The following is a 14,793-nucleotide window of genomic DNA, read 5'->3' as shown; positions in this document are numbered from 1 at the left end:
TTCCGTCCACGGGATTTTCCAGGCAAGAGTACTGGAGTGGGGTGCCATTGCCTTCTCCAATCGATATGTTGATGATCTCTAAATTTCTATCCCTAGCCCCTAGCTCTCCCCTGAATTCCACACCTAATATATCCACTTTGGAAATTTGGTACTTACTAAAGATATAAGCATCTGAATGCAGAGTTCCAAAGAATAGCAAGGAGAGATAAGAAAGCCTTCCTCAGCGATCAATGCAAAGAAATAGAGGAAAACAACAGAATGGGAAAGACTAGAGATCTCTTCAAGAAAATTAGAGATACCAAGGGAATATTTCATACAAAGATGGGCACAATAAAGGACAGAAGTTGTATGGACCTAACAGAAGCAGAAGATATTAAGAAGAGGTGGCAAGAATACACAGAAGAACTGTACAAAAAAGATCTTCATGACCCAGATAATCACGATGGTGTGATCACTCACCTAAGACATCCTGGAATGTGAAGTCAAGTGGGCCTTAGGAAGCATCACTAAGAACAAAGCTACTGGAGGTGATGGAATTCCAGTTGAGCTCTTTCAAATCCTGAAAGATGATGCTGTGAAAGTGCTACACTCAATATGTCAGCAAATTTGGAAAACTCAGCAGTAGCCACGGGACTGGGAATGGTCAGTTTTCATTCCAATCCCAAAGAAAGGCAATGCCAAAGAATGCTGAAACTACCCCATAATTGCACTCATCTCACATGCTAGTAATACGCACTAAGCAGATATTTATTAAATGAATGAATATATGATTGTCTAAAATAATATGATTTCTAAAAAGACCCGTGGTGATTCTAACATGCAGTAAAAGTTAGGAAACAATGCTCTAAAGACTCGTATTCCTGCCTCTCTTTTTTCCCTAGGCGATATCTTCCATTACCATGGATATTTACATTAACAATAACCAAATTTATATAACCTATCCAGACTACTGCAGATTACTGCCACTTGACATTCCATTTGTATGTCCTACCTTAAGATATATATGTAGCATCTAATTCAGTTTCACTATACTCCATGCCAACAACAACACTATACTTTGCCAACAAAGGTCTGTCTAGTCAAAGCTATGGTTTTTCCAGTAGTCATGTATGGATGTGAGGGTTGGACTATAAAGAAAGCTGCAAGCCAAAGAACTGTGGTGTTGGAGAAGACTCTTGAGAGTCCCTTGGACTGCAAGGAGATCCAACCAGTCTATCTTAAAGGAGATCAGTCCTGGGTGTTCATTGGAAGGATTGATGTTGAAGCTGAAACTCCAATACTTTGGCCACCTGATGCAAAGAGGTGACTCATTTAAAAAGACCCTGATGCTGGGAAAGATTGAAGGTGGGAGGAGAAGGGGACGACAGAGGATGAGACAGTTGGATGGCATCACCAACTCAATGGACATGAGTTTGAGTAAGCTCTGGGAGTTGGTGATGGACAGGGAAGCCTGGCGTGCTGCAGTCCATGGGATCAGAGTCAGACACGACTGAGTGACTGAACTGAACTGATACTCCATGCATCTCAGTAAGTAGCACCACCAAATGATCAATTTCTCAAGCCAAGAAACACAGTCCCATCCCTCATTTCTCACAAAGTCTTACCAATTTTATCACAAAATATAACCTGTATCAATCTACCTCTCTACATCTCCACCACCACCATCTCTTGTTTTGGAATCATTCCTACTAAGTGGTCTCCTTGTTCCTACTCTTATCTTGATTCAATCCAATTTACATACAGCAGAAAAAATGACTTTAAAATATAAATAGGGTTTTACTTCAAATACTTCAACAGTTCCTCTTCATATTTAAAATAAAAGTCACCTTTTTGCCATGATCCACAAGGCCTACAGCTTATCTGCATTTTTTTTTTAATACAGAGAATTCAGGGCTTCCCTGGTGGTCAAGTGGTTATGAATCCGCTTTCCAATTTAGGAACACAGGTTCGCAGGAACACAGGTTCGATCTCTGGTCCAGGAGGATCGCACATGCCACAGAGCAGCAGCTGAGCTGCTCTGTGCCACATCTACTGAGTTCACGCTCTAAAGCCCGAGAGCCCCAACTACGGAAGCCCGTCCACCTAGAGCCTGTACTCGGCGACCAGACAAGCCAGCACGGTGAGAAGCCCACACCCAACAGAGAAGAGCCCCACTCCGCACAACTAGAAAGAGCCCACGCGCAGCACCGAAGGCCCAGTGCAACAAAAAGGAGTACATTTAAAAATAATACTTACAGAAAATTTATACCAAACAACAACAAAGAGCTTTTGGTAATTTTTTCTAAAGTCCTAAGGAATATTTTTGGGAAAAGGTATGACAGGAAAAAAAATGCTTTTAAACGAATGCATTATATACTTGTATTTGTAAAAAGCACAGTATAGTTGAAAGATCTGATTAGGAAAGAGTCTATGCTATGCAACGATCCAGATAGATGACTTAAGATAATTTACTAACCTTTTCTGAGCTTCCATTTCATTATCTGCTAAAAATGAGAAAATTACAGTAAATTTTGTCTCAATTCAAATTACGTAACAGGCATTTAAAACATCTAAATTTTTCTTTCAATTTCATGGAAACTGAAAACAGGACACAGGAAAGAGTGAGAAGATCAGTCATCACTGCTGCTGCTTGACAAAGGGAAGAAAGGACGGCATGTGGAAGGAAAGGGCTTAAAACACTGGGTTCATTTTTCTCTAAGATCCCTTTCACTCCCAATGTTTCTAAGCAGGAAGGAAGAGTACATTATCGTTTTCCTACTGAAACAGAAAATAGCAGGAGGCTTCAGGTGGAAACTTCAGATAACCCCATTCCTCAAGATCTCCAAACTTTTGCCTTAACCACAGGAAGGATGTGGTTTCCTCTGGTCTAATTTATTTTTCAGGAAAATAAAGATTTTTTTCAATCAAACAAAGATCTCAGCATTTGTCTTTATGTATACAAAAGCTGCCAAATCAGTCTTTTATGCTGGGATTCCTATGATTTAGAGAAATTTTTCTTTCATGGGATGATAGTGATGATCATGGTGGTCAAAAGCATCCCTCAAATCTTTATTTATAAAGCTTACAGATACACAAAACCAAATATAAGAATTTTACAAGTTTCACTACTATCAAAAACTATCCTAAAATTATATAGAGGCCAGGCAACAAACAGTAAGCGTTAAAATTGGGTACTGCTCTTATTAATTACATGACATTTATGCTCTCAATGCTTCAGTTTTCTTTATCTGTAAAATGGAAGTTATGAACTGAACTTTTCAGGTAAACATGTATAACAGTAACTACACACCTTCAGTAACTTATACCAACCTGGCCTTCATCATAAGAGCCAGACAATCCAGTAACTATTTGGTAAAAGTAATTCTTTTAATGTAAAATTCTATCAAGTATCTCTTCTTCAGAGAATAAATATTCCCAGATGAAGTTATGCAGTTCTTAAATACTGATAAAGATTTACTATCTGGGGTCATTTATTTGATTAAAAAATAAAATATATGTATATTTAAAGAAGGTCTTGAAGGATGTAAGCCAAAGCCTCTTAACCATTGCTGTTTTCTTTGAATGACAGAAACAAGATTTTTATTTCATTCTCTTAGGCTCATCTATAGTTTCTAATTTTTCTATAATAAACAAGGTATTTCTGTAAGGAGGAATACGATCATTTTTTAATGAAATTAACAAGCAAATAAAGTTAAACATTTCTTTAATTCATTTTTGGAACTCAAAATATATTAGGACTTATACTGGCTGCACTCATATTCCTATTGGAAGAGACAACCAAAAATATTAAACACACATTTTAAAACATTTTCCATTCTGATTTCTTTTTTTAAACTATAATTGACTTACAGTATTAGTTTCAGGTATGTAACATAGTGATACTATTTTTATATATTATACTCCATTTAAAATTACTACAGAATAACAGCCACATTTCTCTGTACTGTACAGTATATCCTTTTGCTTATCTATCTTATGCATAGTAGTGTGTATCTCTTAACACCGTACTCCTATCTTGGCCCATCCGTCTTCCCTCTTCCCACTGATAACCACGAGTTTGTTTTCTACATCTATTATTCCGTTTCTGTTTTCTCATATACATTTGGTTCACTGTATTTTTTTATATTTCATATATAACTGGTAATAGATTATTCATCTTTCACCTTTCTTTTATTTGACCATACATAATACTCTCTAGGTCCACCCGCACCATTGCAAATGGGAGGAATTCATTCTTTTTTTATGGCTGAGTAAGGTCAGTTTTCATTCTAATCCCAAAGAAAGGCAATGCCAAGTAATGCTCAAACTATCACATAATTACACTCATCTCACACGCTAGTAAAGTAATGCTCAAAATTTTCCAAGCCAGGCTTCAGCAATACAAGACCTATGAACTTCCAGATGTTCAAGCTGGTTTTAGAAAAGGCAGAGGAACCAGAGATCAAATTGCCAACACCCGCTGGATCATTGAAAAAGCAAGAGAGTTCCAGAAAAACATCCATTTCTGCTTTACTGACTATGTCAAAGCCTTTAACTGTGTGGATCACAATAAACTGTGGAACATTCTGAAACAGATGGGAATACCAGACCACCTGACCTGCCTCCTGAGAAACCTATATGCAGGTCAGGAAGCCAGTTAGAACTGGACATGGAACAGACTGGTTCCTAATAGGAAAAGGAGTACGTCAAGGCTATATATTGTCACCCTGCTTATTTAACTTCTATGCAGAGTACATCATGAGAAATGCTGGACTGGAAGAAGCACAAGCTGGAATCAAGATTGCTGGGAGAAATATCAATAACCTCAGATAAGCAGATGACACCACCCTTATGACACAAAGTGAAGAGGAACTAAAGAGCCTCTTGATGAAAGTGAAAGAGGAGAGTGAAAAAGTTGGCTTAAAGCTCAACATTCAGAAAACGAAGATCATGGCATCTGGTCCCATCACTTCATGGGAAATAGATGTGGAAACAGTGGAAACAGTGCCAGACTTTATTTTGGGGGGCTCCAAAATCACTGCAGATGGTGACTGCAACCATGAAATTAAAAGACGCTGACTCCTTGGAAGAAAAGTTATGACCAACCTAGATAGCGTATTCAAAAGCAGAGATACTACTTTGCCAACAAAGGTCCGTCTAGTCAAGGCTATGGTTTTTCTAGTGGTCATGTATGGATGTAAGAGTTGGACTGTGAAGAAAGCTGAGCACCGAAGAATTGATGCTTTTGAACTGTGGTGTTGGAGAAGACTCTTGAGAGTCCCTTGGACTGCAAGGAGATCCAACCAGTCCATTCTAAGGCAATCAGTCCTGGGTGTTCTTTGGAAGGACTGATGCTGAAGCTGAAACTCCAATACTTTGGCCACCTCATGCGAAGAGCTGACTCATTGGAAAAGACTCTGATGCTGGGAGGGACGGGGGCAAAGAGGAGAAAGGGACGACAGAGGATGAGATGGCTGGATGGGATCACCGACTCAATGGACATGAGTTTGGGTGGACTCCGGGAGTTGGTGATGGACAGGGAGGCCTGGCGTGCTGCAATTCATGGGGTCACTAAGAGTCGGACACGACTGAGCGACTGGACTGAACTGAATGGTAGTTCTATTTTTAGTATTCTGAAGGCCCTCCATACTGTTTTTTATAGTGGCTGTACCAACTTACATTTCCCATCAAAAGTGTACAAGGATTCCTTTTTAGTCATATCACCAACATTAGTTATCTGTCTTCTTTTTAAGTGATAGCCTTCTGTCAGGTATGAGGTAACATCTGTGGTTTTGATTTGCATTTCTCCACTGGTTAGTACTGCTGAGCATCTTCCCATGTGCCTGTTGGCCGTCTGGATGTCTTCGTTGGAAAGTATCTATTCAGGTCTTCTGTCTATTTTTTAATTAATTTTTTTGAGCCGTTTATGTATTTTTGGGTGCTAACCACTTAAAGGTCCTATCATTTACAAATATTTTCTCCCATCCAGAAACAGGCTTTCATTTTGTCAATGGTTTTCTTTTGCCGCGAAATAGCTTTTAAGTTTTTATTAGTTCCATTTGGTTACTTTTGCTTTAGTTTCCTTTGCCTTAGGAGACAAATCCAAAAAAAACAATGCTATGATTTACATCAAAGAGTATCTTGCCTAAGTTCTCTTCTAGGAATTTTATGGTTTCACGCCTCACATTTAGGTATTTAATCCATTTTTAGTTTACACTTTTATATACGGTGTGAGGAAATGTTCTAATCTGTTTTATACACAGCTCTTCAGTTTTCCCAGCACCATTTAATGAAGAGACTATCTTTTCTGCATTATATATTCTTTCCTCCTTTGTTGTAGATTAAATAACCGTAAGTATGTGAGTTTGTTTCTGGGCTCTCCATTCTGTCCCACTGGGACCTATGTATGTTTTTGTTTCAGTACCATGCTGTATCCATAACTGTAGCTTTGTAGTATAGTCTGAAGTCAAGAAAGCATAATACCTCCAGCTTTTTTTTGTCTCAAGATTACTTTGGCATTTTGGGGGTCTTCTGCAGTTACATTATTAATTTTAGGATTATCTGTTCTAGTTTTGTGGAAAATGTCATCCATTTCCAACCTCCGCCCCTTCTCCTTCTGGGACTCCCATAATGCAAATGTTGGTATAGTTCATGTTGTCCCAGTGGTCCCTTACACTGTTCCTTTTTTTTTCTTTTTGCTGTTCTGGTTAGATGATTTCCATTATTCTATCTTCCAGACCATCTATGTGCTCTGGATCATCCAGTCTACTATTAATTCCTTACAGTGTGTTTTTCATTTCAGTCTGTATTTTTCAGTTCTTTTTTCTATTTTCTGTGTTATTACTCATAAAAACGCTTTGAATTCTTTATCTGGTAAACTGCTTATTTCTGTTTCATTAGCTGTTTTTTCAGGGGTTTTCTCTTACTCTTTCAATTGAAACAAATTCCTCTGTCTTCTTGTTTTGTTTAACCTTTACCTAATTTCAGAGAGAAACAGCTTATGGGTGTCATTACGTGGGGAAATCCCTATACAGTCAGCATGTGCCCATGGCTTTGGAGGGAAAGCTGGATTAATCCTGAACACAGGTCACATTTTCCCTGAGAGCATGATGGCAGCTGTCACCTTGGTAGGAGGTGTGGCTCAAGATGGAGGGGCTAGGGCCAGAGCCGGCTATGAGCTGGCTGTCTGACCCTCTGCTGTCATCTCCCTTTCAGGGACAGGGTCAGGACTCAAATTCCTGGAGCACAAGGCCCAGGGGTCAGTCTGAGTGGGTTCTCTTCCCTCTAAGTATGTACCCTATACACCTCTCCCAGTGGGAACACTGGTAGAACAAGAGGTGCTAATCTGGGCACTCCAAGTGTGGGGGCATGGGCTATGGGTCCTGCAAAGGTCACAGATCCAGACTGCTTCTGATATTCTGCCTGTAATGGGTGCCCCCTACCCTGTTCATATGCTGCTTCAGGCCTGAGTTGCTTCTGTATCTCACAGCCTGTCTCCTAAACAGGACTACAGAGTGTCTGTTTAGCTCAGGCCAGGACGGTGCAAGGGTGGTTAGCTTTCGATCCACCCTCTCCACCCTGCCTCAGGTAAGTATGTGCACCCTCCTCAAGAGCAGAGTTCAGGCTTCCTACAAGCCTCCTATTAAGCCCACTCGCCCTCCAACCAGCCAAGGAGGCTCATTTTTCATGTGCTGGACCCCATGACTGTGGTACCTAGTATGTGGCTCAACCCACTCAGTCCCCAAGGAGGACCTCTACCCATGTAATTTCCTGAGTCCTCTCCCAGCGACACAAGTCCCAACCTCATCACTTGTCCTCCTTTCCTATTCAATATCATGTATATCTTTCTCTCAGCTTTGACTGTGCAGGACTCTCTTCGCTAGTCTCCAGTTAGTTTTCAGTGAAAATTGTTCCACGTGTAGATTTCTGATGTGTTTAGGGGGAAAGGTAAGTTTTGCATCCTCTACTCCATCTTCTCTCTCTGAGACACAGCTTTATGACCTTATTATCTGGCCCAAGTTCACAACAATGTTAGTTTCCTCAGAAGGCTACAGAGCCAGAGAGAGGCTTGCAGCTAGAAAGAGCACCTAAATCATATTCCAAAGGCTGTCCTAGGAGGTTTGAGGTATTTTCATGGTAAGAATCTTTGCCATAAGCCTCTGATTTTTTATTTGGGCCCTAACTCTCACTATATATCTTCATTTCTTAAATCTCATCAAAACTTCCATGCAATCCTTTCAAACATTTCCAAAATTAAGAAAAAATTACCGATAAGACTTCTATAATCTCTTAACCTCGAATTTCTTTTCTCTTGTTCCTCGCTGACAGATTTCCACTGCAGTTTCATTCTGAAGTATTCATCACTGCAAAAAACAATTTTACACCAAAAAAAAAAGTTACTTGAACACCTAAAAAAAATTCTAATGTATCAAAGCATTTATGATGCTGCTGCCGCTGCTAAGTTGCTTCAGTTGTGTCCGACTCTCGGCAACCCCATAGACGGCAGCCCACCAGGCTCCCCCGTCCCTGGGATTCTCCAGGCAAGAACACTGGAATGGGTTGCCATTTCCTTCTCCAATGCATGAAAGTGAAAAGTGAAAGTGAAGTCGCTCAGGAATTTGCCAGGCAAGAGTATTGGAGTGGGCTGCCATGCTAATGAGATATAAACTTACAAATGACAGTGAATGTTTCAAGTTATGATAAATTAGTAAAAACAAAGGAAAAATAAAATAACCTTATGTCATAAGCTTTGTTTAAACTACGTGATTAATTTACGTGAGATTTTAAGGAAACATTATTTAAATCCTTAATATCAGACCTAAACTTATTCCTGTCATTAAATACTTTATAACCACTAGAATTTCTGAATAGTGACAAATATTCGGTTGGCCAAAAAGCTTGTTTGGCCAACCCAATATAAACTTTTTGGCCAACTCAATATAAACCTAAGGAAAAAAAAATTCTTTTTTCTTTAATGTAACATAAGAGTGCCATTTTCCAACCAGTTAACTGCAGAAATTTGATGTGAAAATGTCTAAGAAGTTCTGGCAAACATATTGAGATGAGAAAGGACTGTGTGAGTTTGAATATATATATAATGACTGAAAATGAGCTTTAAATTAAAGGTTAGACTGACGAACTGGGAATAAGTAAAACTGGACAGTTGGTCTGTGTTTCTTTTTAAGTTTTTTTCTAATTAAGTTTTAATTACTTAAAAATAGAAACACACTTCCCCAAAAAAGAATCAAAGACCAGTTTATAAGAGCACCAGGAAAATAATTTAAAGGCAATTAACCTAAATATCAAATACTCTAATCAACCATTTTTATAATTTCATAATAAACTATAAAAATGAATCAAGATAAATGAGATATATTTAAAAATCTATATCTAAGTTTGTTTAAAATGTAGATACAAAGGAACTAGAATTTTTTTAACCATCTTTCAATATATTCACCAATGTAATTGCAATAAAATCTCTCTAATAAGCATTTCTGGTTTGAAATTAACTACTGCACTCATAACAGAGAAGGCAATGGCAACCCACTCTAGTACTCTTGCCTGGAAAATCCCATGGATGGAGGAGCCTGGTAGGCTACAGTCCATGGGGTCGCTAGGAGTCAGACACGAGTGAGAGACTTCACTTTCACTTTTCACTTTCACGCACTGGAGAAGGAAATAGCAACCCATTCCAGTGTTCTTGCCTGAAGAATCCCAGGAACGGGGGAGCCTGATGGGCTGCTGTCTGTGGGGTTGCCCAGAGTTGGACATGACTGAAGCGACTTCGCAGCAGCAGCAGCACCGCAGTCATAATGTTTAAATTAAAAAAATGAAAATAAGAACATACTCCCATATCCCAGTATATTACACTTTATATGGGTAAGTTACTTGGGTTTCTTTAGTAAGCATACAAAAGACCATTACTTACGTCTTTTGTTTTTGTAACTGAGTTCTTTCCTCTTTGGTACTGTCCCAAGGAAAATAACCCAGAAGAAATTTCCATGCTTGTTTTCTCAATGCATGACTAAGTCCCTGAAGAAAATATGCATATTAAACACACTTGTAAAAAATGAATGCGATATTTTATCTTACAAAACTCGCATATAAACAGAAAAACTAATGATTAAGAGATAGTTTTATACAGGCATATCTCATTTTACTGCACTTTGTTTCACTGCATTTCTCAAATATTGCATTTTTGAATTCAATTAAACATCTGTGACAAGCCTGTGTCAAACAAATCTATCTTTGCAATAATTTTTTAACAGCATTTGTCATTTCATGTCTCTGAGTTGCAATCTGGTAGTTCTTGCAATATTTCCAGCTGTTTCATTATTATTTGTTATGGTGATTTGTGATCAGTGATCTCTGATGTTACTGTTATTAAATCTTTTTGTTTTGTATTTTTTTAATTAAAATATGTACATTTTTCCTTAGACATGACACTGTTGAACAATTAATCAACTAAATACAGTACACAGCATAAGTGTAATTTTTATATGCATTGGGAAATCAAAAAATTTGAGTGACTTGCTTATCTACAATATTCACTTTACTGCAGCAGTCTAGAACGCACCCACAATATCTCCAAGGTACGTATATATATATGAAAATAGCTCAATTCAGTGAATACTACCTTGTTTTTGACTTTGAGATTCTAAAGATGTAAGCAGCTGCCAGAAAACAAACAATGAAGAGTATACAAGAGACTATACAGCTGACAGTGGAACTGATTAGTCTTCCTAAACCCAAACCCTACTGGAAAAGGCAGCTACCACAGAGAAACACATCACCTCCTTCATATCACCCACAGAACTTCCAAGCAAGAAAGAGTGCCTTTCCACAGGCTTAACAGTATATCCCTCCAACCCAACCCTCAAGGACATCACAAGCACCTCACTCTGTCCTACAGGGATTTGAAAATATCATTCATCAAAATGGAGTTCATCTCTCCAACATTTCAAAGAAAAAAGAAAACTCAAATACCAACAATTTAAAATACTAAAGTAATTACCCCTCTAAATATCATCTGCTTCATATTATCTACATTTAAAATTCTTCCTTCAGAATCAACGTTCTTAGTCCATTCTTCCAATGATACTGGCTCTCTCCTTTGAACAACAGGTCTTTCGCCCAAATCAATCTAAAATAAGATAAGCAAAAAGGACACCTTTCACAAGTGAAATGAAATCAAAGTATATAGCAACTAAAACTAAAATACTATTACTCACACATAAGTTCCAACATTTCTAATATTTTCCCTTAGTTTCCAATATTTAGTTTATAAACTGCAATAACACTACATACATTTTTCTCTCCTACTAAACACACAAATAACTGCGTGATAAATTCAGAAACAGAAAAACATTTGCTACTTTGGGTTTCAATTACCTAAGTATAGAATATTCAACATATAAATTCTAAAACAAACCCTTCAAACTAAATGGTATGCTATATTATTTTTAAAAAATAGAGTACTATTCCATTCATATTCTAAAATTAACTTTTCTTCCAAACTAAAATTGGTAGCTCTCAGAATTGATTTATGATTCATTAGCTTCACATTGCATTTTATACAGTTTTTTATTCAATTAATGTTGGTAATTTTTAAATGCCATTTGTAAGATAAGTTCTTTAAGTGTGTGTGTGTGTTGGTTGCTCAATTGTATCCAACTCTTTGCAACCCCATGGATTGTAGCCCGCCAGGCTCCTCTGTCCATGGGATTCTCCACACAAGAGTACTGGAGTGGGTTGCCATTTCCTTCTCTGTTAAGTACTATAATTTAGATATTTCATAATGTTCTGTGTGGAGCCTAGAATTGTAACAAATTCAAGTCTTGTTGAGCAAATGTAAAGATCTGACATAATTCAAAGCCAAAATTAATCTTACTTAAAAAGAAAATATTCACATAAGAATGAAAGCCCAAGAGTAGTGTCCTGACTAGCTGCCTGCGTAGAGTAACTGAGAAACAAAAATCTGGAACAGAACTATGGGCAACATGCAAGGCTTACTATTTCCTCACTCCTGTGCACTCAGTGGACTTCCCTCGTGGCTCAGACGGTAAAGAGTCTGCCTACAACACAGGAGACCTGGGTTCAATCCCTACGTTGGGAAGATCTCCTGGAGAAGGAAATGGCAACCCACTCCAGGTATTCTTGCTTGGAAAATCCCAAGGATGGAGAAGCCTGGTAGGCTACAGTCCATGGGGTCACAGAGAGTCGGACATGACTGAGCGACTTCACTATGCATTCAATGAAACGAACAACCTATTCATTATTATCAAAAAGTAATCAAAGAAAAGAGATCTAACACTGATGAATAGAAAAGGAAAGCAGTATAGTTGGTGAAGAAACAACCAAGAATCTGGTGGCAGGACAAGCCTGAATTGTTATCTGTCAGCAAAAAGTTATAAGAAAGGATTGTGAGAAAGAAGCCAGGTATGACCAAAACTGAGTTTCTATATATCATTTAATTTCTATATTTCTATAGAAATGCATTTGTGTAGCATTAAAAAGCATTTCTCTTGCTAAAATACAAGAGCTATATTAACACAAACTCCACTCACCTTTGTGATGACTTCAAATCCTGGTTCTTCTTGTTGATTTATCTTTAAACCTGGAATAGCATCACTAAGAAAATCTGCCATCTCTGAAGGTGGTCGCTGATGCACAGAAGGATCACTGCCTCTTAAACTATCAAAAATGTAGTTTGTGACTTTGGAAAATCCTACCATAGTTGCTGTATAAGGATCCTTTTTAATTTTCTATGTAGTAAGAAGAAAAATATTGGCACAATTAATTCAAATAAACAATAAAAATACTTCATGATAAGATTAGCATAAGAGCCAAGTTTTTTAAAAGGGGGAGGGAAATCAGAACTAAAACAGTATTCTAAGATTATTTTAAAATTTCATTTCTTTCTGGGAAGAAAAATTTAAATTTTCTAAGCCAATATTTTCATTTGGTTAAAATAGCATATTAAATGACAAGCTAACACTACTGATTGAATTGCAGATAAACAAATGATTTGCAGGCTTCATTCAATCTGCATACACCAGAAATATATGCAGTGCTTACTTTCCACTGATGAATGGCCCACAACAGCTTTCTTCTGTCTAGTAGTCCTGCCTTCACAAAAAAAAAATACTTCTTAAAGTGTGCAGTACCACACTAATACAAAATATCTGACAGCTAAGTGTAAACACTCACAATATTTAAATATTAGTTGACATATACGGGTAACTCATGCCAGTAAGAGTAATTTGTTCTGGACAGTGCTGTCCTAGAAAACAGTAAAAAAACATTTTTCTACTGCAAAAGTTATTTCTAAATTCAAAACTGCCTGCTTATTCATATTTAGCAAAACAGCTACTTCTTAAAGGTCTATCTTTAAAATGATTATTTTTCATAATAAGAAAAACTGCTCCCTCACTTTTTATTTTAATCAGCATTCAAGAGCTCTCCTGTCCTCCTTCCTAAAAAGCCGCCACTTTATCGTCAGAACCAAGAAAAGAACATCTAGGACAAAGTAAGCACTCAAGCATTTGTTGAATGAATAAACAAATGAGTCAACAAAAATGCCATTAAGTTTACATAGAAATCTGAGTAAAAAATTATCTTTAGTGAATAAACAAATGAGTCAACAAAAATGCCATTAAGTTTACATAGAAATCTGAGTAAAAAATTATCTTCAGTTCTGCCTGTGCTTTTTAGCCAAATTCAAGGATATACTCAAATACTTGAAGAGAAATTAGACTAACCTGACCCCAAATGAACCTTCTTAAATGGAAAATAAAAATTCAAACTAGATGATACATACTATTTCTATAGGATGATACATACTATTTCTATAAAATTACAGAGAATAGTTCCATAAAGTTTACACACAAACAGACATGTGCCTCATTCTGTATCATCTCTAAGAAAGTAAGAGGTAGCATGTATATAAAATAATGGGGTCAGACTAACAGATTAATACAAAATAGACAGAGGATGAGATGGCTGGATGGCATCACCGACTCAATGGACATGAGTCTGGGTGAACTCCGGGAGTTGGTGATGGACAGGGAGGCCTGGCGTGCTGCGATTCATGGAGCTGCAAAGAGTCGGACACGACTGAGCGACTGAACTGAGCTGAGACTTAAGAAACATACTTGTATTAGACCATATGCTGGTTCATCAAGAAGATTTTCAAAAGACTGTGAAAGACTCTTATTCTGACAATTCACAAGAAGTGTTCTTTTGTCCTGTGGAGATCTGTAATAAAAAAAAAAGGGATTTGTAGAAAACAGTAGCACACTTTATCAGTGATACCTGCGTAATTACTAATGCATAGTTATTTTTCCTTAACAACAACAAACCTTAAATGTCCAGTTCCATGACAATTTCCCATCAATACAGTATTAGCAACTATTTAGTAACTATCTTAAGTGAGTTCCAAAACTACATGAAACTACTAAATTAACAAATAAAAAAGGATGAAGTGTATTTCTATTTTATTTTATTCAAGAGAACTAAATTATAATGAACCCAAACCCAAACTGTTATTTAGAATAGAGTAAAAAATCCTTACAAATATATCTTCCCTTATTATAAGAATATATTTTCTCTTATAAAGAAAGTTGAAGCACCCTTCAGGATTCATTGATATATGTAATATGTCCACTACAGGAAAACATCCTATTTTGAAATGGACACTTCACAGCTTGGGAGTATTTCAATATAAGATGTTAAAAATATAAGATACAAAAGATTATCTGTTAAAGATCATTAATTATGCAAATAATTATCATAACACACATGGCTGTAATGTAC

The 14,793-nt window shown here is 37.2% G+C and overlaps 1 protein-coding gene across 5 annotated transcripts in view; it reads right to left on the bottom strand.

Annotated features, from left to right (window-relative positions):
* TBC1D15 (TBC1 domain family member 15) overlaps positions 1 to 14,793 on the bottom strand; it is a 76,198-nt gene that overhangs the window by 19,992 nt on the left and 41,413 nt on the right. For 3 of the 5 annotated variants that reach the window (XM_061415523.1, XM_061415525.1, XM_061415526.1), the window contains 6 exons: positions 14,133 to 14,235; positions 13,057 to 13,107; positions 12,546 to 12,743; positions 10,994 to 11,122; positions 9,908 to 10,011; positions 8,248 to 8,342 (listed from right to left, as the gene is read on the bottom strand). In XM_061415523.1, the coding sequence (XP_061271507.1) occupies positions 8,248 to 8,342; positions 9,908 to 10,011; positions 10,994 to 11,122; positions 12,546 to 12,743; positions 13,057 to 13,107; positions 14,133 to 14,235 (680 nt within the window). The remainder of the gene's footprint in view (positions 1 to 8,247; positions 8,343 to 9,907; positions 10,012 to 10,993; positions 11,123 to 12,545; positions 12,744 to 13,056; positions 13,108 to 14,132; positions 14,236 to 14,793) is intronic. The other 2 variants (XM_061415524.1, XM_061415527.1) reach the window with 1 other exon arrangement.

Source organism: Bos javanicus, chromosome 5 (assembly GCF_032452875.1).
Source record: "Bos javanicus breed banteng chromosome 5, ARS-OSU_banteng_1.0, whole genome shotgun sequence".
Classification (NCBI taxonomy): domain Eukaryota; kingdom Metazoa; phylum Chordata; class Mammalia; order Artiodactyla; family Bovidae; genus Bos; species Bos javanicus.
The sequence above is the reverse complement of the archived record's forward strand: the minus strand, read 5'-3'. Positions and strand labels throughout refer to the sequence as shown.